Consider the following 23,563-nt stretch of genomic DNA (forward strand, 5'->3'; position numbering starts at 1 on the left):
AGGAATGTGAGACTGAGACTGTGAAATGATTAATTATGCTGACGTGCTGGGGTTTGAAGCGGCCACCAGAATTCAGGATACTTGAGCAACAGATCGAGGAATTAGGCAGATGAAGATCATTACCACACCGGTTTCATTAAAAGCAAAGTTAAACCATTTGGCTTAGGTCTGTGGTCAAGTATTTTTGCAAACATTTCGCCCCTGAATTCAACTTGTCCCAGTCATAGTGGGCCCTACATTTAGGGAGATGGTGCAGGTTTGGGCCCAGTTGGGGGACTTTTGCCTTTGTGGGCTTCTTCATAAATATTAAAAAATATATTTTACAACTGCATTGGTACAAAAACAAATATCATCTAGGCTGTTTGTTTTTTTTATTCTGATTTTAAAAGAAAAGAAAACATTCTCATGGACCCCTAAACTGGGCTAAGTCAGCCCAGCAGAAGGCAGAATCCAGGACAGCAGGCAGGTGAGCCCCCAGATGAGGCGAGGCCTGGAGCTAAAAGTGCCAATAAGAGGCAGTGTTACTCTCATAGAGTCCTCCTCGGGGAACATGACTGGCTGTCCCTCCAACAAAGTACTCTAGGATCCAAATAAATGTTCTGGTCCTGGGCAGCCCGATTCCTATTCCCACGGGTCCGTGTACCGTGCAGCATGAAGAAATAGTCTGGTAACCAAAAATAACATTAGTGTGTTTGCCAACCTCTGTGTCTTTGAAGAACGTTAAATAATTCATCACGACACTTCTAGAAAGCCTGTTTCCTCCTAATTCCCTAAAGCCCTGCAAATGTTCTTTCTGCAAAACTCACCAAATTCTGACCCCCACCTGGCTCATCTATCTTCCCCAACTCTGTCTTCCTTTTGTGTCCTCCCCACCAGTACCCAACGAAGGAAAGCAGAGACCAGTGGGGAGGAACAAATGGCCCCCCTCGGGAGGGGTAGAGAGGGAGGAGCGCTGCGGACACAGCCACCTTGTCAGTCTTTGCCCTGTTCCAACTCCAAAGGATAAAAGCCTTAAAAAATAACTCGTTTCATTACAACGGCAGTATGGGATCCACTAATAGAATTGCCCTTTGCGGAGACCAGTTGTCTCTGGAGCTGCAGCTGAGGCAGTGAGCACTGGGGTAGGTAGGAGGCCTGTACTGTTTCTCAGGTCCAACAGACCCACGGAAAATTGTCTCAGAAAGAGCCTATTCCCGAAGAAGAGAAAAGCAATGTTATCCAGCCCTCCATGTGGAAGTTTGCTTTAGCTCCTGCAGCAGATAGCAATGGCGTGGCCAAAGAATGCTGAGGAATTCTTGGCCAGCCACTCGGCAGAACTGAGGGTTCCATTTTATAGATGAACCAGCATTCAAAAACACCAAAATCCAGTACAGATTGTAAGTTATAGACAAAAGCTATGCAAATGTTTGAGGAAAGCAGGACCCTTTAGACAGTTCTGCACCAAGGAGCTGTATTTCTGCCTGGGTGCTCAATCTGCTACATAGAGACAAGTGGTAAGTGTGCGTTTGGACGGCTGGTGCTTTGAGACTTGGGAGGGTGGTCCCGTGATGAGCAGGCCCGTGAGACAGCCACGCTCCCAACATGGCCCACATTTCCAGGGAGGCTGAGACTCCCACCTGGACAATGAGGAGTCTGTAGTTTTACATTTTTGAGCAAAGATCCAAGCCTGCCAATAATGCAAGAGCTCAAGAAATATCTAACTCCAAGCTATCACTGCCCACTTCACATGCAAGGAGTGACCACATCGCTGTGTGAACAAAGAGCCTTGGGGCTTTGGAAGGACCTCTGTGCTAGTAAATCTTTAAGAATAGTTGGTTCTCTATATATACACATTTCTACTCCCCAGAGAGACACTGCAGCTCCATCTGCTTGAAAAAGGACATAAAAATAGCCAGGATCTGGAATGACCAACACATTTTAGAAGGAATATGCTGGGTCTTCCTAACAAGCATGTCCCATCAGTGGTTAAACTAAGCCAACCCAGTCCGTGGCTGGAAGACACCCAGGGTCAGTACAGTCTTTGAAAACTTGAGGGATAAAAGCTAGGGAATAAATTGCCTTGACATTTAAAAGCTGCAATAGTTTCAATTTCACGTGAAGTGGAAAGTTTATTACTCTATGAGGGTAGACCATGTCAACATTCCGAGGAAACAGAATTATTCTCTGTCTCATCAGGTAGTTGAAGAAACAAGCATTGAGATTATAAACAGGAATTTCATAGGACACAGACAGAACACATAACTGTATTTCTGTGGGTACTTCAGATCCCTCATTTGGGAAATGGAGATTATATTCCCACCTCAGATTATCATGAAGATCATGACAATAATCTTAAGGGAAGCCTTTCATATGGCATATACTTGAGTGTTAAATAAAGGTTAGCTATTACATAAATATAAAATATATACATTATATACTTGTTTGCTCCCTCTCTCTCTGTCTGTCTCTCTCTCCACATATATATGCATAACTCAAGCCCTATTCCACTGGCAGCAGAAATTCAATTAGAGGAAATCCACCAATACAAAGTTTCTGTAGCAGGCTCAGGACAGTAGCATTGTGAAAGGACGTTCGCTTTTGGCATCCCTGTCCACGGTGTCACCTGTCTTTGTTCCTGACATCTCTGCCAAGAGTTTCTAAGGCCTGTTTTGAAACTCAGTCTGAGCCTTGACTAAGTTCTTTTTGCATTCCTGATGCAAGAACCCTGCTCTGAAGGCCAGGAGCATGGAACACTCTCACTGATGTCTGAAGTATGATGTCCCCACCTCCCCACCCCGCCACTGTACAGGACAATTCCCACAGAGTTTTTGCTTTCATCTTCTATGAGTTGATGACGTTTACATTTTCATCTCCCATCTGGACTTCTCATCTGACCTCCAGGTTCCTATATCCAAATGATATGTGCACTTGAAGTCAAACAAGCAACTCAAATTGAATAGACCCAAGAGACGACCCTGGTTCTCTTGCCCGGATCCCCAGTGTTACATCCTCAGTCTTCTTATTTCCACAAATGGCATCGCTGTTCACCTAATGGCTCAATCCAGTAACCTAGGACTCATCCTTGAGTCTCCTCTTTCCTTTACCCCCACCCCCCATCTAACCTATCAACTGATCCAGTGGGTTCTACCTCCAAAATTCATACCAGATTTGTCCCCTTCTCTCCATCTCTGATGCCATCCCCCTGCACCCTCGTCCAAGCCCCATCAACTTCCAGTGGGTACAGAGAAATGGCTTCAGATCTGGTCTCCATGCTTCCCTCTTATCGGCAATAATTCATTCTCTATGCAGTGGAATGATCTAATATTAATTACATCATATTACATCCTAGCTTGAAATTCTCCAATGGCTTCCTTTCTCACCTAGGAACCCGCTAGCCCCTTTCCCTGGCACCTGCCATCTTCCTGACCTTCTCTCATGCCATCTTCCTCCTGCGCTCCACACTCGGCCAGACTGGCCTTCTTTCTGCTTTTCAACATGCCAGTCTCCTTTCTTCCTTGGGGGCACTGTACTTGCTGCCCTTTCCCTGTGCCTACTCTTGGTGGGCTTGCCCTTCAGGACTCAGTTCCAATGCACTCAGGTACTGACTCCCCAAAACTGAACTTGTCTCTTAAGTCACCTTGTATCACCTTAACCCTGTTGATCACATTGCTTACTATTTCTTGAAGTTACCTTGTTTCCGTCGTTGTTTATTATCCTACCACATTAGAAATAAATGCCATTTTATCTAGTACTTTACAGTTCCCATTAAATTCACATAAACACACATGCGCGCGCGCACACACACACACACACACACAAGAAGGCAATATACGCTCCATGAAAACGGATCTTCTCAGGCACACAAATATTTTTGAATGGATGAATGATTGTATTTGATTCTTACATTTCTGTCACTCATTTCCATGCAAGTCATACGTAAAAATAAAATAAACTACTTGTGAGTCCCTGAAACATAATATGCAGTTTTCAACTTCCTTAACTTTACACAAATGGTTCCCTCTGCTAAAAATACCTTTTCTTTGGTCTTTTGGTAAACTCCTATTCATCCTTCAAAACACTGTTTGGGCAAGGAGCACTCAGAAAGGAACCTGTGGAGGAAGCAATGCAAGGGAGTGTGTAGCCACCCTGCCCAACTGGTGAGGTCAGAACTTGAGACTTGAAGGAAGACTGGTTTGGAATTTCTGAGGTGAAATTCTGCTCCAAACCTAGAGCCCTCTGTCTCCTCAAGACAGAAAGCAAAGGAGTCAGCTTTGAATATCCAACAACTCATTCACTATCTCTATTTGCATATTTCCTCTTGGGCTTCTAAAACTTAACATGTACAAATAGAACTTATGATGTCAAAGACTGACGCATTCACTTGCTCAGCCCAAAAGCTATGGTGACACCCTTAACTCCTCCCCCACACACATACACACATTGCCGACAATCTGTCAGCAAATCATGCCCATTTTTATTCCTCCCACTGTCACCTAGTATAAGCCTCCTCATCTCTTTCCTTTTAATTTTTTAAGAGTTTATTTAAGTCAAACTGACGACACATGCCAGGGAACAACATCTCACATGCTCTGGGTCAGCCTGCAACTGCAGCTTGGGCTTCTCCAGGACCTATAGGCATCTAGGTTTTTGCTCTCACCTATCACTCTCTAGGAGAAAAAACTTCTATCGTGGTGGAAGCATTTTTTTCCTGCTGTGATGCCTTCTCTTCCAAATTCTGATGAGTTAATTTTTTTTGTGAATGGGAGAAAGGTAAATTTATGAGATGATTATATGGATTTTTGTTTAGCAGCGACAAAAGCCAAGCTAATTTTTTTATACCACGATACCGTTTCTTATGTCTTTAACCTCACCTGTCTTTTTCATACCATATACAGTGGTATGAACTTGAACATGGGTTATTAGCTTGAGGTTTGGTGCAAAATCATTAAAGCATGGGGGGCCTTTGCTTGCTCTTTATCGTTTCTTTGGAATCAGTAAGGAACTTTCATTTTTATTTATTAGATTACAACAGGAGTGAATTCTGACACAGGTATGAAAAACTATGTCTTTCTTCATTTTATTTGGCTATTAGCTCTACTCGAATTCACCAACGTTATTTTAATAGAAGGCACACACGACACTGAGGATGAAAATAGCAAAGAATGACTTAGTTTTTCCCTAATAAATCCCCTCAGGCTGATCAATTAACCTGGAGGCTGAAGTGCCTCTGCTGCACAATGGGACAAGTAGGCTGCTTTTCCCACAGAGAAGAAGATGGGGCAATTCTCATGCTCCATTGTTCTCGGCTCTGTACTTAACAAGAAGTATGAGTAAAAGAAAAGAGTGCGGTGTTTTGAAACAATTAGAGAAAAAAGAACTAGCAAAATGTTAAAACAAAATTATTTCGGGAAGAAATCTGGTGTTAATGATTTTGCTTCTCAAGCCTCAGCTGTCGTGGGTGACTGATGCTCTATCCTAAAGGAGAAAATACAACTTTCATCGAGGCAAAACTTCTTGGGAATTCTGCTTTTTAAATAGCAGGAAAACATCATTTTTAGGAAACCTCTGAACTAAAATACAGAAAGTGAAAAAGAAAGAAAAAGTCTGGATTTAGCAATACTGATTACCCATGGGTCAGAATCTTGAATGACTGAAAGCCAACTGGACTATCAGAAAAATAATTGCTGAGTGACAATTAGTAGTAATTCAAAAGCGAAGAACTTTTCTGAGTGCAAGGAAAATCGGCTTTGTTGCTTTGCCTCTGTTGTTGAATAAAACCATTTTTCCCTTAATATCACATTAGAATGCTTATTTCCCCTCCAGGTCTTCAATCTTTTGAATTTACAGCTGATATTTTGACATTTTTACCTTTCTCTAACAAATTTCTAAGACAAGTTACAGATGAAAAAAAAAGAAGGAAGGAAGGAAGGAAAGAAGGAAGGAAGAAGGAAAGGGAGAAATATATACAACTCTTTGGAGAAATTTGTTTCGTTGTTATTTTTGTGGTTGTTTTTCTTTCCTTTAGACACGGGCACAGAGTTGGGCAAAGCACACTCCTCTGTCAATGGCACATCATCAACACAAACTGGACGAAGCTCTTCTTTTGCTTTATATTTTTTCTTTATATTTCCTACCTTCTCTTTATTTCATTCCCCCATGTGCATTTTAAATATATAGCCTTCCTTCACACTTTCAATACAGGTATTAAGAAATATAGATGTATCTTTGAACTATATATAGTTGACCCTTGAATAACACAGGTTTCAACTTCACAGGTCTACTTACATGTGGGTTTTTTCCAATAAATACTTAAATGTATTTTCTCTTCTGATTTTATTAATAACATTTTTTCTAGCTTACTTTATTGTAAGAATACAGTATATACTATGTATAACATACAAAATATGTGTTAATTGACTTTATGTTGCCTTTAGGGCTTCTGGTCAACGGTAAGCTATTAATAGTTAAGTTTGTGGAGAGCCAAAAGTTATATACAGATTTTCAACTCTGCAGGGAGCAAGGGTCGGTGCCCCTAACCCTCATATCGTTCAAGGGTCGATTGTATAGTGTTTGTCTGTACAGTGCATGGGCGTGTGTATATTCTTAACTTACACACATGGATTGTGATTTATAAATCTCCTTTAGTTTCTTTTGTGACTCACCACTGTTTTTGAGACCTATCCATGTTGCTCTCTGAAAACATGGCTCATTACTTCTGCATGCATAGTTCTCCAGGCTGTGTACATCCTTCAGTCTGCTTATCCAGTCTCCTAGTGATAGACACAAGAAATTCCCCAAGAAATGCTTCAGTGAACATCCTACCATGTGTCTCTTCACTGACACTGGCAAGAGAATCTCTCAGTAAGACTGTGACATGCCAACTTCATAGCTCCTGCCAGGTGGCTTTCCAGAATCTTACACAAGTTATATTTCCCACAGTTCATTGCATGACAGGTGCAACTTCTTGGCCCATATACAATTTTTCAATCTATGATGTACCAATACTTGAAACAATCAGACTATTTATCAATTTTTTATTAAATTTGTTGGGGCGACATTGGTATATAAAATTATATAGGTTTCAAGTGTACAATTCAATAATACGCCATATGTATATTGCACTGTGTGTTCATCATCCAAAGTTAAATTTCCTTCTATCACCATACATTTGACCCCCTTTACCCTTATCTAGCCCTATTTTCCCTTTCCTTCGGATAACCACTAAACTGTTGTCTGTGTCTATAAGTTTTTGTTTGTCTATTGTGTTTGTTTGTTGCTCTCAGTTTTATATCCCATATATGAATGAAATCATGCATTCTTAACTTTTTCTATCTGACTTATTTCACTTAGCATGATAACCTCAAGTCCATCCTTGTTGTCGCAAATGGCAGTATTTCATCTTTTCTCATGGCGGAGTAATATTCCATTGTACATGTGTACCACATCTTCTTTATCCAATCATCTATGAAAGGCCAACAGACATGTTCAACTTTAGTAGTTATTCAGAAAGTGCAAATCAAACCCACAACGAGATACAACCTCACACCTGTTAGAATGACTGCCATCAACAGAGCAAGTAATAACAAGTGGAGAGGTGGGACTGCAAATTGGTACAGCCACTATGAAAATGGTATGGAGATCTTGCAAGAGATTAATAATAGCATTACTATATGACCCAGCAATCTCTCTTCTGGTATCTACCCCCAAAATTTTAAAACATTTATGCGTAAAGATATATGCACCCTGATGTTCATTGCAGCATTATTCACAGTAGCCAAGACATGGAAACAGACTTTCTAAGGTTTGCTAACCTGATTGGTGTAAAGTGGTGTCTCGTTGTGGGTTTCACTTGTATCTCTCTAGTTACTAGTGAGATTGCTCCTCTTTTCATATACTTACTAAAAAGAAATTTATTTCCTGAGTATCTATAAATTATTGGGAAAAAAAACAGAAGGCACCAAAACCAGTACTATTTGTGAGTGCAACTAATAGTACAACCAGTATTTCTCATATGATTACTGAAATGTTTATTTTAAATGGCTGGGAATACTATATACTTGTTATGTCAGAATTGCACTTGGCAGCTTTTGATTAATTTCTTGCCTTCTCCTTCATTTGGAACCTTGATTCTTCAATATCATAATGGGTGCTAACCTCATCTGTGGCTACTCAAATCCTCTGAGGATTGGGAAGGAGGCTTGGAAATAAGAGGCAGTTATGAAAAATAACATGGTTTGTTGCTTTTTCTGGGGTGATAAAAGTAAAAACACTTTTAGTGGGATGATGCCATCTTTTTCTGGGTTCTGTGCTACATTTTTAGGTAAATTTGTCACCAATTCTCTCTAATCTTGCCTGACTATAATTATCTGAGGTTCTGCCTGGGCAGGTAGCTTTTGTCTTGTGTGCCAGCTTCATCTATTGGCAGTAGCAGCCTGGAACACAACATGAGAGGCAGAGTGGAGATTCGTGCTCCCTTCTGTTCTTCCTTCATCTGCTGGCACCTCCATTTCACTGGGGGAGAAAGGGTGGAGAAAGGAGTGGCTTCCTGATAACATACGCCCTTATGACATAATGACTCCCTTAGGAAATCATTTCTGGCTAACCTTTTTCATGACTTTCCATGGCCATGAGTTATCTTGAATTGATTTTGGAATCTAAGTATCCATTTCTCCATCAGGGTTCTTTCCAGATAACTCTAAGGAAAAACAACCCAGAATTTATAATTGTCATATATATTAAAAAATTCAGAGACATTGAAATAATGCTCCATAATTTCTTCAAAATTCTGGTTCCACATGTTTAAAAAAATTTTCCTTTGTTATTTCCCTCCTGTGAAGCCACCATTTATGTAAAACAATGAGTTGCCATAACGTGTTGGCGTTACCTTCCTAAACTCCTTCTCTCATGTTACTATGTAGGTCATAGAGAAGAATGCTGACCCTGAAGTAAACCTACTATTCTACCTGAAGAAAGTCCGTATCCTTATGCTTTACTGCCATGGTTCTGGATTGGGTGGTAAAAAGTGAACATGCTAAGACTTCTGAAGAAGGTCACCTTGTGTATGCTTTGGGTAAATAACCTCGTGTTCAATTTGTAGCGTCTAGTTGGAGTTCAGAGAATGAATCTAAAAATGATAGATTTGTACTTTAGTTCTTGTATTTTTTCACCTGAGCAAAACCAAAAGAACTCTCCAGTGAACTATGAGTGTGCTAACTTTACAAATAACTTGATGACTTTGAGCCCCACGGTCACCCTGATGACGGTTTTATATTCAGGATCGTGAATGTAAAACTGTCCCATCAATTCCTCATGGATGCACGTCACTGACAATAGTTTCCCACAAGAGCCCTTCATTGACTTGTCGCTCATACTTTTTCATAATCCTTATTGGAGAAAACATGATTTAATAAACATATTTCAAAATTCCAAAGTATAGCTAATGCACGCCCAGATCTTCACCTCAGATCTGGACTTTTTTCACCTCTCGCTCCTCCAAGATCTTCAGTAAATATTCAAAAAAAAAAAATTTATTGAGTTTGGGTGCAACTATAAAGGAGTAACACAAAGTGATTGTGGCAGTGGTTACACAGCTCTATGAGATAAAATTGCACACATAATATGAGTGCATATATAAATGGTGAAATCTAAATAAGCTCTGTAATCTGGTTATCCACGTAGTATTGATGCCAGTTTACTGGTTTTACTATGTTGTACTATAGTTATGTGGGATGTCATTATTGGGGGGAGCTGGGGGACAGGCACAGACTGTCTGTACTACTTTTACAACTTCCTATAAAGACAATAATTATTTCAGAATAATAACTTAAGAGACTATAATTATTTCAGAATAGTAAATTAAAATGTATACGTAGCACCTACTAAAAGCCGAGCACTATGTTAGGCTCCGAGGATTCAGTGGTGTACAAGACAATATTATCTTCTCTCTCTCCAGGATCCTTACTTCCTTCTCCACTTTTTTCTTTTTGCCTCCCAGCAAACACACTCAAAAACACGACCTTATTTCTCCCTGTTATTTCCTTGCCAAACTTATCTAATAAAAAGATGTGCCTGATGCCTCATCTTCTGTGTAACCTCTTGCAATCTGGTTTCCTACCTCATCATTTTACTACTCTAGCCAATATAATCTTCTACTGTCCTTATTCTACTCACTATTCCAGGAATCGGGCTTATAGCTGAAAAACAAAGAAGAGCCAAAAACAGGTCAAATCCTCCCTCACTAGTTCCACCATCTCCCATATACCCAGCTTCAAAATCTCACTGTTAGTAAACACACCCTATCACTTCTCCTTTATATCACTTCTAAATCCACTACACACTTCATTATGCTTTCTCTAAAATGAAGAAATTCATCTATATTAGGAGCAAGCTGAAAATGCATAGACTCCTGAGTAAGCATGGTCAGAAGCGGCTCTAGGCAGAATCACCCCAGCCTCCCCTTTCTCCCATCTCCCTGGTGTCACCTCTTTTCTGGTGCCTACTATAATAAATAAGTCGTTCTGAGTAAGTAAGAGTCACCGGAGACTTCCAGACCCCAAATTCTGTTTACAGGGTCAACAGTTCTAGGATGAATTCAGAGGCTTTACTTTTATCTTGTTCCTCAAGTGGATGAGTCTCGGGAACATTTGTGGATAACCACGCAGATTTCCTGCCAGAGTCAGCGCCCACATGCTCGTACCAGCTACCAGCCCACTTCACTTTTCACATGACTCCCCCGGCCCCTTCCAAGGCCCTGTATGCAATTTACATTAACAATTTTATGTTTTGTTTTGTTTCCTGAAGGTGGGTCTCTAATATTATAAAAACTTCAGGCTTCCACAAAACCCCAATTTGCTGCTGACTTAGTGCCTGGCTTAGGTATCATTCCCAGAATGGAACACAGTCACACAAGGAGCCAAATTTGTTTGGGGGCATCCCCCCTCCCTTTCACCATTTCACTTCTTCCCAAGGTCACAGCCTCCTACTAAGTCACACCACCCACTGCAGCTGCCTGGCCCAGACCTGCTGGGGTGAGATCATACGTCATTTCTCCCACCTCTTCACACCTCCTGGCTTGGTGTGAAGCAGTTTGATTCGTGGAACCAGGTAATGCATCACTAAGAGTAAATGGTCCACAGTTACTTGAGGCAAGAAGGGTGTGTCATTTTAAAGCTGCTTAATCTCCATGAGATCCTGGCTCTAGGATAAAACTGGGGAAATGGGATCTCTCAGAGGCTCCCTAAACATCTGTCCTTGTTTCCCCACACCCTCACATACCCACCACTGAAACCCTAACACTTCTTGCAGTTTTCAAAACAATTCTTCATTCGGCTAACCAATCTTACTCAGCACCAGGTGTTCAGATGTAAGCTAGAAGACACAGCTTCTGCCCTCAGCTTAGAAAGGGTGACAGCCAGGAAAGAGGTGACAGCAAGTGTGATGAGTGCTGTGTTGTGGGGACACAGGTAGGGCACTCACATCGGGCTTGGGAATGGAAGGGAGAGACAAAGGTTGAACTGAAGGCTTGGTGGCAAGGGTATTCCAGTCAGCAGTACAGGGGCGGGGGAGGGGGTTGGAATAAGGGCAGACATGAGAGAATATAGTGCTTCTGAGGAACTAAAAGAAGTTTATTTTGATGGATGTAAAAAGTTGTCAGAGGGAGGTTGCGGCAAGAGATGAAGGAGGAATGAGATCCTGAGGCAAAGGATCAAGTTTGACCCCAATGTCACATTCCCTGTCTGATATGGCAGGACACATTAATTCTTCGATGAATGACCAAATCCCAATGGAAATTCCAGGGTCAACTGCACACAACTGCCAGCATTTAGTATCAGGTTACCTTCTGGCTGTACTGTAAGGCTGTGAATCTTGGCGACATTGAAAAAGCTCTTCTACTTAAAAGACCAAAAAATAAACTCTGATATAATATTGTTTGTATTTGACCTCAATAGGGTTGCCAGTTTTAACAAATAAAAATATAAATTTTTTAAAAATTTAATTTAATTTAAATTTTAAAATTTAAATTTAAATTTGAATGCATATCCTAAAATATTATTCACCAACTATCTGAAATTCAGATTAAACTAGGTGTCCTATGTTTCATCCAGCAACCTTACCTAATAATGAGCTTTAAGACAAGCCGACAGAATACAGAAGTAACTGAGAGAGGTAGTTCTGGTGGGAGTGGAGGAAGTAGACATCAAACAAATCATTTGATGATCAGAGGGCGAAAGAGCTAGTTGAATCTATTTTTCACCCAAGGAGCATTAAAATGTGCATCACAGAGCTGTTTTAAGAAAAGTAGCCTCCACCCATCTTTGAGCCAGACAGCTCTGGATTCCAAAGGCAGGAGAAAGTGTTTCTTTGCCTTTTCTGCTGTGTTCAGTGGCGCTTTAAGGTATTACTCACATGGCTTTCGGTCCTCTCCCTGAAAGTGGAAAGCTTGACCTGCCTGCCTGAGCAGGAAGAGCTATCTCAGACTGGGGACTAGAAAACAGAGGAGGGGGATTGCAGCCCCTCTGGACCTCTGCAGAGACTCCCTCAGCTCTTTACTCCAGGGGTGTCCTGACCCAGTATTATATCTCCATGGGAACAATCTCTAAGGTGAAGCTAGTCTAAACTTCCACCCAAGCCGGTTATGACCTACACCCATGAAATCCTTTTTAAACCTCATCCAGAAAAGGTCCGGAGCAAATTTCAGGAAATTCTTATAGAACCTAAAGCAGGAGATTTACATATATTATTTGTTCTCCCTTTGTGAAAATATGCAAACGTCATGAGGAAAAGGTACACAGTGATTGTTGACATTACTGGCTCAGGAACCATGGTTATTAAACTAATCCCTAATCCCATAAGAAGGTACATTGCTGAATCAGGGAAAGGTAAACCTCTCAAGGGGATTTTTCTAAGTTTTATACACGTACCACCTCCACAGCAATAACTTAACAGAAGTCCAGAATTCATTGTCTGCAACTCTGCACTCAACAGATTTTTTTCCTACCTCATTTGGATGCAAATACTGATCTCAGTGGCAGGAGGCTCTCTGTAGTCTTCATGTATCTCACATAGTGTGAATATTCAGATGTTGCACTGAGGAAATAGCAATGTGTTGGATTACAAGGTGCTGCCCTAGCCCCACTCGAGAGTGCTAGTTTATTTTGCAAAATATGGAAAATTTTGTATTCAGAAATTTACCTGGCTCTGGGAGTTTCAGATAAGGCAGTTTGGGTCTATAAAGATTGCTTCTCACTTTTTATCAATGAATTCATTTACTTGTGAAAATTGGAGCTCTCTAAGCAAGAAACCTTGGTCCCTGGGACTCAAGAAATAATATGTCACTTGTTATCAGCATCCAAGGAAGAAAAGTACCAAAAGTGAGGGGACCTGGGCCCTCTTTTCCTTGACTCCCTTCCTTCCATATGGCTGTGGGGGAGGAGGCTGCGGCGCCTGCACCGTCATGGTGTCAAGATACAACCCCAAGACCAAGAAAATCCAGCATCCTTTGTGTTGGCCAGGGCCTTGAGTGGGCACATCTAGGAAGGACATGGAGCCTCCCACTTTTCTGTCCACATGCACTCCTCCTCTCACCTCTCCAGGTGTCTATCATGCTCACACTGCCACCAGGCCGGCTCTCCCTGCAGCTTCCTAAGCTCCAGATCTTACCTACGGACTTTCTTCCCATCGTAATATATTTTATTGAGCTAGTATGCAACCAGGGTATCTGTATTTTTAAAAGCTTTGCACGATTGAGAATCACCGGGCTTGACTACCTCGTGGTACTTTACATAAGTCAATATATCATCTTATGATGAGAAAAAATGGAGAATGAGGATCTCTTGGTGATCCTATACAAAATTCCTCATTATTTTATTTTTCCATTTCTCTCTACCATCCTACACCAGTCACACATAAGTCCTTTCTTGGACTCTTCCAGAAATTTATGGTTTTATGTCTAGTGTTCTCAAGGAAGTGCAACTTCATGACTCTCCTGGACTTAAATCACTCCTGAATTATGTTCCTCACTCCCTGTGATTCCAGTGTGTTCTCTTTACATAAGTCCATCGCAGCCATTATCCAGTTACAGCGTGCCTAGTGCCCATCTGCTCTCTGTATGGGGCTGCAGTCACCACAGTAGAAGGTGTAGGAAGCATCAAAACCAGGATTCACCCCGTGCAGGTAAGAGTGTGCTGTGATTGGGACCAGGTATTGGTATAGACATCCCACATAATCTAACGTAGTCCAAGTAGATCACCAGCTGTGAAATCCTTTGTGCTTTTAAATCCTCATCTTGTGAGATTCAGTGCTTCTTCTCAGAGATTGGTATATAAACCAACATTCCTTCATTGATTTTACTATATCTGAATTTCTTAGCCCCATCCTGGCCCTAAGTTAAAACAAGGACAGTCCAGTGTGACAAGAAAAGAGAATTAGATAGGAAACCAAAACTTTACAGAAGCTACTGGCTGTCTACTACATTGCAAAATTTTTTAACTCTGAATAGGATGCTAATTATGTGTTCAAATACTCTCCAAGTGTTCTCCAGATGTCTCACGAGTAATTGCACCCATGCTACAATAAAACATAGCTAAAACGACAGTGTTTACTAAAGTTTAGAAGATTTTTTTTTAATGGTAATGTTATTTTTACATACTAGAATAGAAACTTCTGCAGAGGTTAAGTTTTAAAAGCAGTGTGTAGAAAGATTAGGAATAGCCATAGTTTCCCTTGAAATTCCTTCTTTTAGAAGGCTGTGTTTAGAACACAGAGTCTAAAAGCTTTCTCTGACATTGTGTCACCATGGAGGGGCACTTGGTGATAGTGCATGTCTTTCATAAATGGAATGACTTGATCTTATTAAGATATTACTCCATACCTGGCTCATCACCTTTATAGTTATGGAAGGACCCAATGCTGCAGCTTATTAGATTTTGATAATACAGTTGCCGAATTTATTCAGCAGTACAGGCTAGTACCGGTGCAGGCTCATTCTGGCTTATGAGAGCTGGTTGTTCAATTTTCAGAAATTTTGTAAGCCCATCTTTGAAAACAACCATTATTAACAACTAAACTTTACAAACTTAAAATTAGATAAGTAATATTAAAAACAAAGTTAATAAACATCAACATTCATCATCTCTAATTTTTTTACTACATTTTACTAGTATCTTCACTCTTGAGATTTTTTGTCTATTGTGTCTACTTGATGGAAATGCCATAGAACTGTGTGTCACTGTGCATCTCTTCCCAGATCCACAGACATTGACATCATGTTGGAAGTTTGGCATCAGCCATGGTGGAACTATCTGTCCAAATAAAAATGGTAGAAACTACAAATCAGGGCTTTTTTCCCCTCCAGAGATTCAGTTGTTAAACATTTACCAACACATTTACAGCCAGGTTTATATGCCACATCTGAAACAACTTGCCATCTAGCAATCAATCCAACACAGCCATATTTCCCTCTATCATTAGAGCATCTATTCTTTCTTTTTTTTATATAATCTACATTTTTTTAATGGTTACGTATGCCATTGTTGCATTAACATAATTTTCAATTATAGTTGACATTCAATATTATATTAGTTTTAGATACACAGCATAGTGGTTAGACATTTATATCACTTTTAAAGTGATCCCCTTGTAAGTTTAGTACCCACCTGACACCATACATAGTTATAACAATATTACCGAATGTCTGTTCTTTCAGTCGAGCCACAGATGAATTTGGCTTTCATCTTAGGGGTCACACTGTTTGAAAAATGCTAAGCCAGCCAGTTAAGCACCCTTTGAGAGACACATGGGAAGGATACACACAGATGGACTCACAGTCATGTCTTCCATCTATATCTTCATGGCATAGGGCCTTGTATAGAGTGGAAAAAGTAACTTGTCATTTCTGTCTCTTTTTATTATTTTTTGTTATATTTAAATGCATAAAGTTGAATGTGCATAAATTAAGTAAATGAATGGCACCACACAACTAAATAATACCTCACAATTTTCAAAGCTTTTATATAGATTTTGTCATTTAAGCCATCAAAATTCAATAATATAGATGGAGAAGAGGATGAAAATGACTTGCCAGAAACTGTCAAATGATTTGCATATATTCATTTATTTGTTCTCACAAAGATTATCCTAATTTTAAAAATGAAGAAAAGTTAAGTAAATCACCTAATGTCACACAATTAATGAGCTACAGTAAGGACTGAAACTCACATGAGTATGATTACAAAGCATTTTACTTGTTCCCTAAACTACACTTCCTATTTCACAGATCAAGAAACCAGAGTCTAGAAAGCAAAGTGACTTCATACCTACCAACAGGCTTTTCTTGAGGTAGGAAAAAAAGCATATGATTTCCAGAAATAAAAATATTTTTCTTTCAGAGTGACATCTTTTTTCCTACAGTTATTTTTGGAAAGCTAAACATATAAGTTTCACTCTTGACCAGTGTCCAAGGAGGAAACAAGAGACTTAAAGCATTAATAATGTCCCATTTTTCTCCCAGGAGACACTTGCCAAGTGTCATGGCACGCAGTGTGGCTTCTGCAGCCCAGGGATAGTGATGTCCATCTATCTGCTGCTCAGGAACCACTCAGAGCTGACCCCCAAGCAAATAACCAAAGCGCTCGGAGGTGAGCCTTCTGGGCCTTCTGCAGGCAGGGCCTAGGGTGGAAAGTACCCACATAACTGGAAAAGGAGGTCTCAGCCCATGGAGAGAAGTTGCTGCACAGCTTTGGGGTTCCTCTTTAGTGACTGTCTTTACCTGAGTTTTTTCCAGGAATTGACACCTTTATTTTGTCAGTAGTGATGCCAAGAATTAGGGCAATATTGATTTCATTACAAACCTTTCTTCCTTAATGGAGTTCATTGTCACTCTGCAAAGGCATTCAAATGGGCTGTTTCTTATATAGTCTTTTTCAAATGTGGAAATGTGGGTAGTATGAAAGAATGAGATTCTGTTACTTTTTAATTAATCTATTAGAATTATTTATTAACTCCACTTACTAAAATTAACTTTACAAATAGGGTAGACTTTCAGATACTTTACATTTTATGTTCTGCTTGGGTTCATTATAAGATCAAGGAGACAGTAGACAGCAACTAGTTTTCACAGCTTGGTGAACAAGTCAATATCCTATGACAAATAGCTATCAAATTGAAATGAACAAACACAATTTTCTATTAAAAAAACAAGTATGTTAACAAATGTAGTTTTCTGTAACCAACATACCTAGTTTCAAGGTAACTGGTCACTAGTTCTTACTAGAAAGCCATGAAAGCAAACCTCTGAATAATATAAGAAAACTCTTTGTCCCTTTCAATAACAGACCTAGAGAGAAATTTAGTTTTATGATGAGAAGATGCAGACTAAAACAAAGTAAACATTCAACTTAAATTTTATGATTACTGGTATATAAATATTCTCTAATAGTTTCCCTTATCTCTCAACAACTTCTTCACTCAAAATTTTTTAGTTTTTCATTAAGTACTACTAAAACTTTGGCCTATGATCTCAGTTATAATTCTAACCAAACCTGAATGGATTTGAACAATAGATAATCTTTGTTTAATGAAATAATCCACACTAATGAGGTATTGAAAGCTTTGAAAAGCAGAGATCTTGTGATTTGCTTTACTTTTTGTTTGTCTCTTTGAATATGCGCAAACAATCTTATAGGGGTGGATTATTTCCTCCTAGATTCTATGCCTATGATTCACATAATGACCACCAGGAGATGGTGTTGTAAAGTTTGGCTAAATTGATGAAGTAGATAATCTTATTATAGGAGTAGACAATTTGGAGAATATATTTCAGTTCACAATCCATTTACTTGAACTCTTTCTAGAATTATAAATGCTACCCACACTAAATAACCTTCAAGTTCGTATTTTAAGAAAAACAACAATATAATTAAAAATTCAAAGAAATGCGATTGGTTGTGGCACATAGCTTTTAAAATGGTCAATTGATATAAATCACCACTTTATTTAATCTCGTCTTTCTCTTCAAGACTAAGAAATAAAATTTTTGAATTTTTATCTTTTTTTCCCCCTAGAATCAGAAGAATTTCTGCAATGGGTGCTATTAGCATTCCCTTGGTGGGCCTTTAGTAGGGCTTCTAGACTTAGCATTGATTATGTGGCCAAGAACAAAAACAAAAAAATTCTGATACTAGCTCTCTCTAAGCTTTAATGTTTGCTTATAGTTTATCAGAGAGAAAGTGTCCACTGCCACTTAAATACTTCTATCTTATGCCATGTAGTTACGTTCTAGATATTTCAGCTCCTTTTCTCTACTCCAAAGAGAAATTCTTATTTCACACATCTTCTATATTCTTTCTTATAGCAAAAGGAAAGAGATATTATGGAATCTGAATCCATTCTTGTGCATGCAGTTTCTCTCTACACTATTCTTGCCCTAATAAAAAAATAAGTATACCCATTAACTTCCACATGACTCACTGACATCAAGTTTCCACACAATATTTTCCTTCTAGGTGTTTAAACCTTCCCCAATCCACACATATACATTGCTTCTGAAATATTTAAATTGTATTTGAACTTAATAGTTTTGAATTTATTTTAAGTATAAAAATAACGCATTCTTATTATGAAAAATACAAAAAAAAAAAATTAGAAGACAAGGGAAAAACTCATTCATATATCTGCCACAGGCGACAACCACAATCAGATATTTCTATTTTCTTTTGGCCTTTTCTATGCATAGTTTTTGTTGGCTTATTTTAAATACTTGCGACTATTATCTGTACAATTTTATATTATATACATAATTTTAACAGTATAACGTAAGAGTTTTCTCATGTCAGTAAAACATATTTATAAATATCATTTACACTGGCTGCAAAATTTAAATTTACTTTCTAAAAAAACAAAACAGTGGTTTCCTCACCTTTCCACCACACTTTGGAAATGCTGACTGATTAAAATAATACCAGGTACTTATTGAATACCTATTATACTGTACAGGGAGGGTTCAAGAACAGTTAAGACAATTCTTGCCTTCTCCAGAGCTTGAGATCTAATGAAGGAGATAAGGCATGTACATATATGACCCTTCTCCAGCACAGTCGATGATGGGCTTGCAGAAGGATCCAGACAGTGAGTCATACAGCTCTGGCTGGGGTGTTAGAGCAGACCCCAGAGGGAAGCGGGGTTGGGGCCCTTACAAATGGACACACTTCCTAAGATGACATTTGGAGGAGAAGAGACTACATGAAAAAGCTTACCAAAGAACCACATCTGAGATGCTGTAAGAGATGGCAAGTTACATGAAGTAGGACAGGGGTGGGAAATAAGACAGGAAGAGTTTATTGGGGAAAATTGTGGAGGTCTTTGTGATATTTCAGGAAAAAAATGTAATTATAAGATCTATTTTTGAAGAATATCTCTGTTCCAAAGAGTCATTTTACTGGTTTGGGAAACAAAAAAGAATCTATTTACTGGTATAGCTATCCATTGAAAACGTGAAGCACAAATATGCAATATATTTCTATATCATTCATCAAAAATTGATCTCTTAATCAGGTAATTTGTGCCACTGTACTGGATATCGACCAGTGGGAAAACTTTCTGTGAGGTGAGTTAAAATAAAAAATGTATATAAAATTTTTCAATTGATTTAATATATTAATATACTTTGCATAATCATCTACTACACTTAATTATCTCTAAAAATAACCCCAGATTGACCTTTCTAACCACTGAAAGTTGTTGAATGCCACTGTTAGTATTTTTTTAAAATAAATATTTAGCATCTATCTTGTTTATAGCCTTAAATTAGGCACGTTTCCTAAAAAAGTAAAGTATATGATCCATGACTTCAAAAGATGCAAACTCTATTGAAGAAAATGAAATATAGACTAAGAAACAAACCATAATTAAAAAGCAAGATAATTAAAAGCTCAATATGCCCTCTATACCATTTATATAAATTTTGAAGGAACCTGAATTTAAAAGAATTAATGAGCAAGAAGGGAAGACAGAGGAGACTTATTGGAGAAGGGAAGTTTTGAAACAGATCTTAAAGCAAGTGATAGAAATGGATGGGTGAGGAGAGGCCACTAGAAAATCCCAAGTAAGAAAATGCATGGAAGTAGGAAAAAGAAAGGAAGTGGTGGGGGGAGGGAAGGAAAATTTTAGCTGTCCAAGGTTCAGCTAAGAAATTGATATGGCTGAAACATTAAGGTATTAAAGGATATTGTTTGTGGCTAAGGAATTTAGACTTAAAGCTGATAACCAGTATATAGTCTCATTATTTAGTCTCAAGCTAAGAATAGCACAAGAACAGTATTTCAAAAAGAAAATTCTTGGCACATGCCTTTAAGGAGGATAAGCCTGGAAAGCCATAGTGGGGATGAGGGCATGGAATAGTGCAGTATCCAATGCATGAGGGAATAAAGACCTAGACCAGTGTGAGAGTAGGGACCCAGAAAAAGTACTTTCGGGAAGGAGACTGCCAGAATCATAACCTCCAGACAATAAAGGATGCAGGAAGAAAGAAATCCAAGTCACCTTCAAAGCTGAGAGATCAAGGAATCAGATTGGATGAAGGAAGTTGGAAAAGAATGATTTCGTGTATGGCGGGGGGAGGGTAGTTTTCAGATATATTAAGTTTTCAGAAAGTAAATATTAAGAGGAGACATACTTTCAACAAGGTTTCAGTTAGGGTGTTTTTCTAGCATCCATTTTTTTAATGGTAAAAATTAATTGTATATAATTTTGGTTGACGAAAAGCAATTCAAGGTGCACAAGTTAATTCCAAAAACTAATTTTTTTTTGGGGGGGGGTCTACATTTAGACCAGTAATGAAGAATTCAAAAAGCTTTTATAAACTACAGGCTAATTTATTTCAAATTCTGCGTAAAAACTATTTAAGTTGAACCATACAAATGGCCAGTATTCCACCATTTTGACCCACAAAAACAGGAATGTTATATGATGCAACCTGTCTACAGCCATGACACCCTGAATGTGCCCGATCTCGTCTGATCTCAGAAGCTAAGCAAGGTCGGACCTGGTTAGTACTTGGATGGGAGACCACCTAGGAATAACAGGTGCTATACGCATTGTGTGTGTGTGTGTGTGTGTGTGTATACATACACATATACGCATATATATATGTATATATGTATATAAAATTGTATGATTCAACCTAATACCATGCATTTATTTTCCAGAAGATAAAATGTATTCAAAGACAGACATTTTTGTCTCTCTCACTCTGGGTCCTCACATTTAGTCACTTATGGTTAGTTCCTTTATTGTACATAGTGTTGTCACAAAATCCAACTTTCTTCTTAACACTGAAGAAAATTACCTTAGAAGTAGAAATATCAACAGCCACTTCAGTACTTCCTCTGAGTCAGATATCGTACATGTCTTTCACATATTTAAATATAAAAAAAACTGTTTTGGATATCTTTTATTTTTCTAATGTAACAAACACAACCCACTGTATGTGTTAAAGCAAGACCTAGAACTCAGGTCTCCCTGACTCCATGTATAAAGTCAAACCACAGGTCTGAAAATAGCCACAGACCCTGAGGCTGTGCCTGCCCATGAAAAGGGCAAATAGAATAAAAGTTGTCTGAGAGTTGCAGTAACTGACTAGTAAATTCAGGCCAAAACACTACTTTGGGTCTGCATGAAATGTTCTGAAAATTAAAGTAAAATGTTTGGGACTTGAATTATCTAAATAATTCAGAATAGCTCCAATGACATCTAAATAAACTCAGGTTTTCAGTTTATTTATATTTGTACGTAGAAAGTCTTAAAGGCAGTTTATCTTTCCAGGACTTCATTAAAGATACACACTGTATCATCTTTACAATAAAAAGGAGCCATCTTTTTTGGTTTTTTTACTTACCACCTGATAACTACACTCCATTTACCTCACTTTTAGTAGGATGCCTTAGCTGCTGGCCCCACCCTTCCTCTAACCCACCTCGTTCTCCTCTCAGACTTGAGCGACACCATTAACAAGGTCCTGTCATGAGCATGGTGCACACTCCCTGTAATTTTCTCTAATTGTTCAGTGATGGAATAGCTTGTCTCCTTCGCACCCCGTTACACAGTCCTTGAGGGCAAGGACACACTGTTACTTCCACAACTTCTCTAGGGCCTGGGTACTGCTGGGTACTCAGGTTAGTATTTAACCTGAAACAAATGAATGAATTTGTTTTAAACTACATTACTTCCTAAGGAATCAACTGTTTGTCAAATGAAAGGATCAGGAAAATGTTGCATGGATCAAGAAGAGAGGTCTTTTGTGACTAGACAGGAAAAAGTAAGTATTTGCTGTGCTACTTCAGTTGAGATTGACTAAAAAGTACCCACATAAATCCAAAATTCCAGTTTTCTATTCTTTTCAGTGAGTAAAATACAAAGTAAGTGAATTCAGGGCATAAACAGCCTTATAAAGTTCCAAAAATTAGCGAGCTTATGACTTTCATGAGGCCGGTCACCGCAAAAGACTGTTTTCCTTCAGAAGCATTCCAACTTTCTGTGTCTTATCTGGATTTATCTGCCTCCCCACCCTGCCCCACCAACCAAGCACTACAAGAGATGTAAACAGTGGTGCATCTTCATGCTCATGGCAAATAATACCTGAGACCCAGCATAGAAATTTAAAACTCAATTCCCAATGCCAAAAAAGGAAGCATAGAGTCCAGAAAGTCTGCCGGGAAAACTGTCACAGTCTCAAAGGGTGCAGAGAATTCCACTCAGGGATACCCTGCGGCTCTGAAACCTCCATTTTGTGTCTGGGGTGTCAGAGGTTTAGACCCTGACTCTAGAGTCTCGCACGTAGAGATTCTTGTACATCTCTCAGTAAGTCTGATGTTTCATTTGTATTTTGTTTTGTTTAGTTGTGTACCAAACTGTATAATAAAGATGAATTCCAGCCCTTGGATCCATCCCAGGAACCTATATTCCCTCCTGAACTTATAGTAAGATATTTTACGTTTGCTGTTTCATAACATGATGTGATATAAGCCTTTTTGTATTACACTGTGGAATTATCGAGTTTTAAAGATTAAAAACTGGAATTGTGTCCAATATGATCACCCGTTTTTAGGAACTTGTTCGGCTCCACTATAAGCAATTTGAAACAGACAGCTTAGAAGAGAGGAGCTTCCAGGACCTCAGAGATGCTTTGGTTTACCCCCTCTGTTGAAAATCCTGAACTCGGGGAGTGTAGGTGACTTATCCAAGGTGACACATCTACACTGTGAGATACGTTTAAGGCATTTTGTAAAACTGGTAAAGTAAAAATCAAATGATACTTGTTATAATAAGTATCTTGGAATTATATTACTCTTACTATTAACCTCTGTGATTTCAACTCATTGGAGGAGAGAGAGAGAATAATATAAATTATGTAATAAGCCCATCACTCTATTCCATGACTATGCCCTGGAGGGAGCATGAGATGAGGGATATGATGCTGCCTGCTTCTCAGAGGGTCCCGGTCTCCACACGACTCTCAGAGTGTGAGAACTTGGACACTCCTAGTATTTAAAGATTATATGTATACATTAGATGTATACATATGTGTTTATGT

General features: G+C 38.9%; 1 protein-coding gene and 1 pseudogene across 1 annotated transcript in view; both read left to right on the forward strand.

Annotated features, from left to right (window-relative positions):
* The first annotated feature begins 4,695 nt into the window (after window positions 1-4,695).
* Window positions 4,696-23,563, forward strand: part of LOC102879869 (aldehyde oxidase 4-like) — a 53,652-nt gene continuing 34,784 nt past the window's right edge. Inside the window, 10 exon segments of the mRNA XM_025039315.1 lie at window positions 4,696-4,749; window positions 8,898-8,955; window positions 9,744-9,750; window positions 13,351-13,470; window positions 14,043-14,151; window positions 16,487-16,613; window positions 19,528-19,554; window positions 19,557-19,579; window positions 22,205-22,288; window positions 22,869-22,963. Coding sequence (XP_024895083.1) covers window positions 4,696-4,749; window positions 8,898-8,955; window positions 9,744-9,750; window positions 13,351-13,470; window positions 14,043-14,151; window positions 16,487-16,613; window positions 19,528-19,554; window positions 19,557-19,579; window positions 22,205-22,288; window positions 22,869-22,963 — 704 coding nt within the window.
* Window positions 20,950-21,068, forward strand: LOC112470708 (annotated as a pseudogene).

The sequence above is a fragment of the Pteropus alecto genome, unplaced genomic scaffold, assembly GCF_000325575.1.
Source record: "Pteropus alecto unplaced genomic scaffold, ASM32557v1 scaffold3, whole genome shotgun sequence".
In the NCBI taxonomy this organism is placed as follows: domain Eukaryota; kingdom Metazoa; phylum Chordata; class Mammalia; order Chiroptera; family Pteropodidae; genus Pteropus; species Pteropus alecto.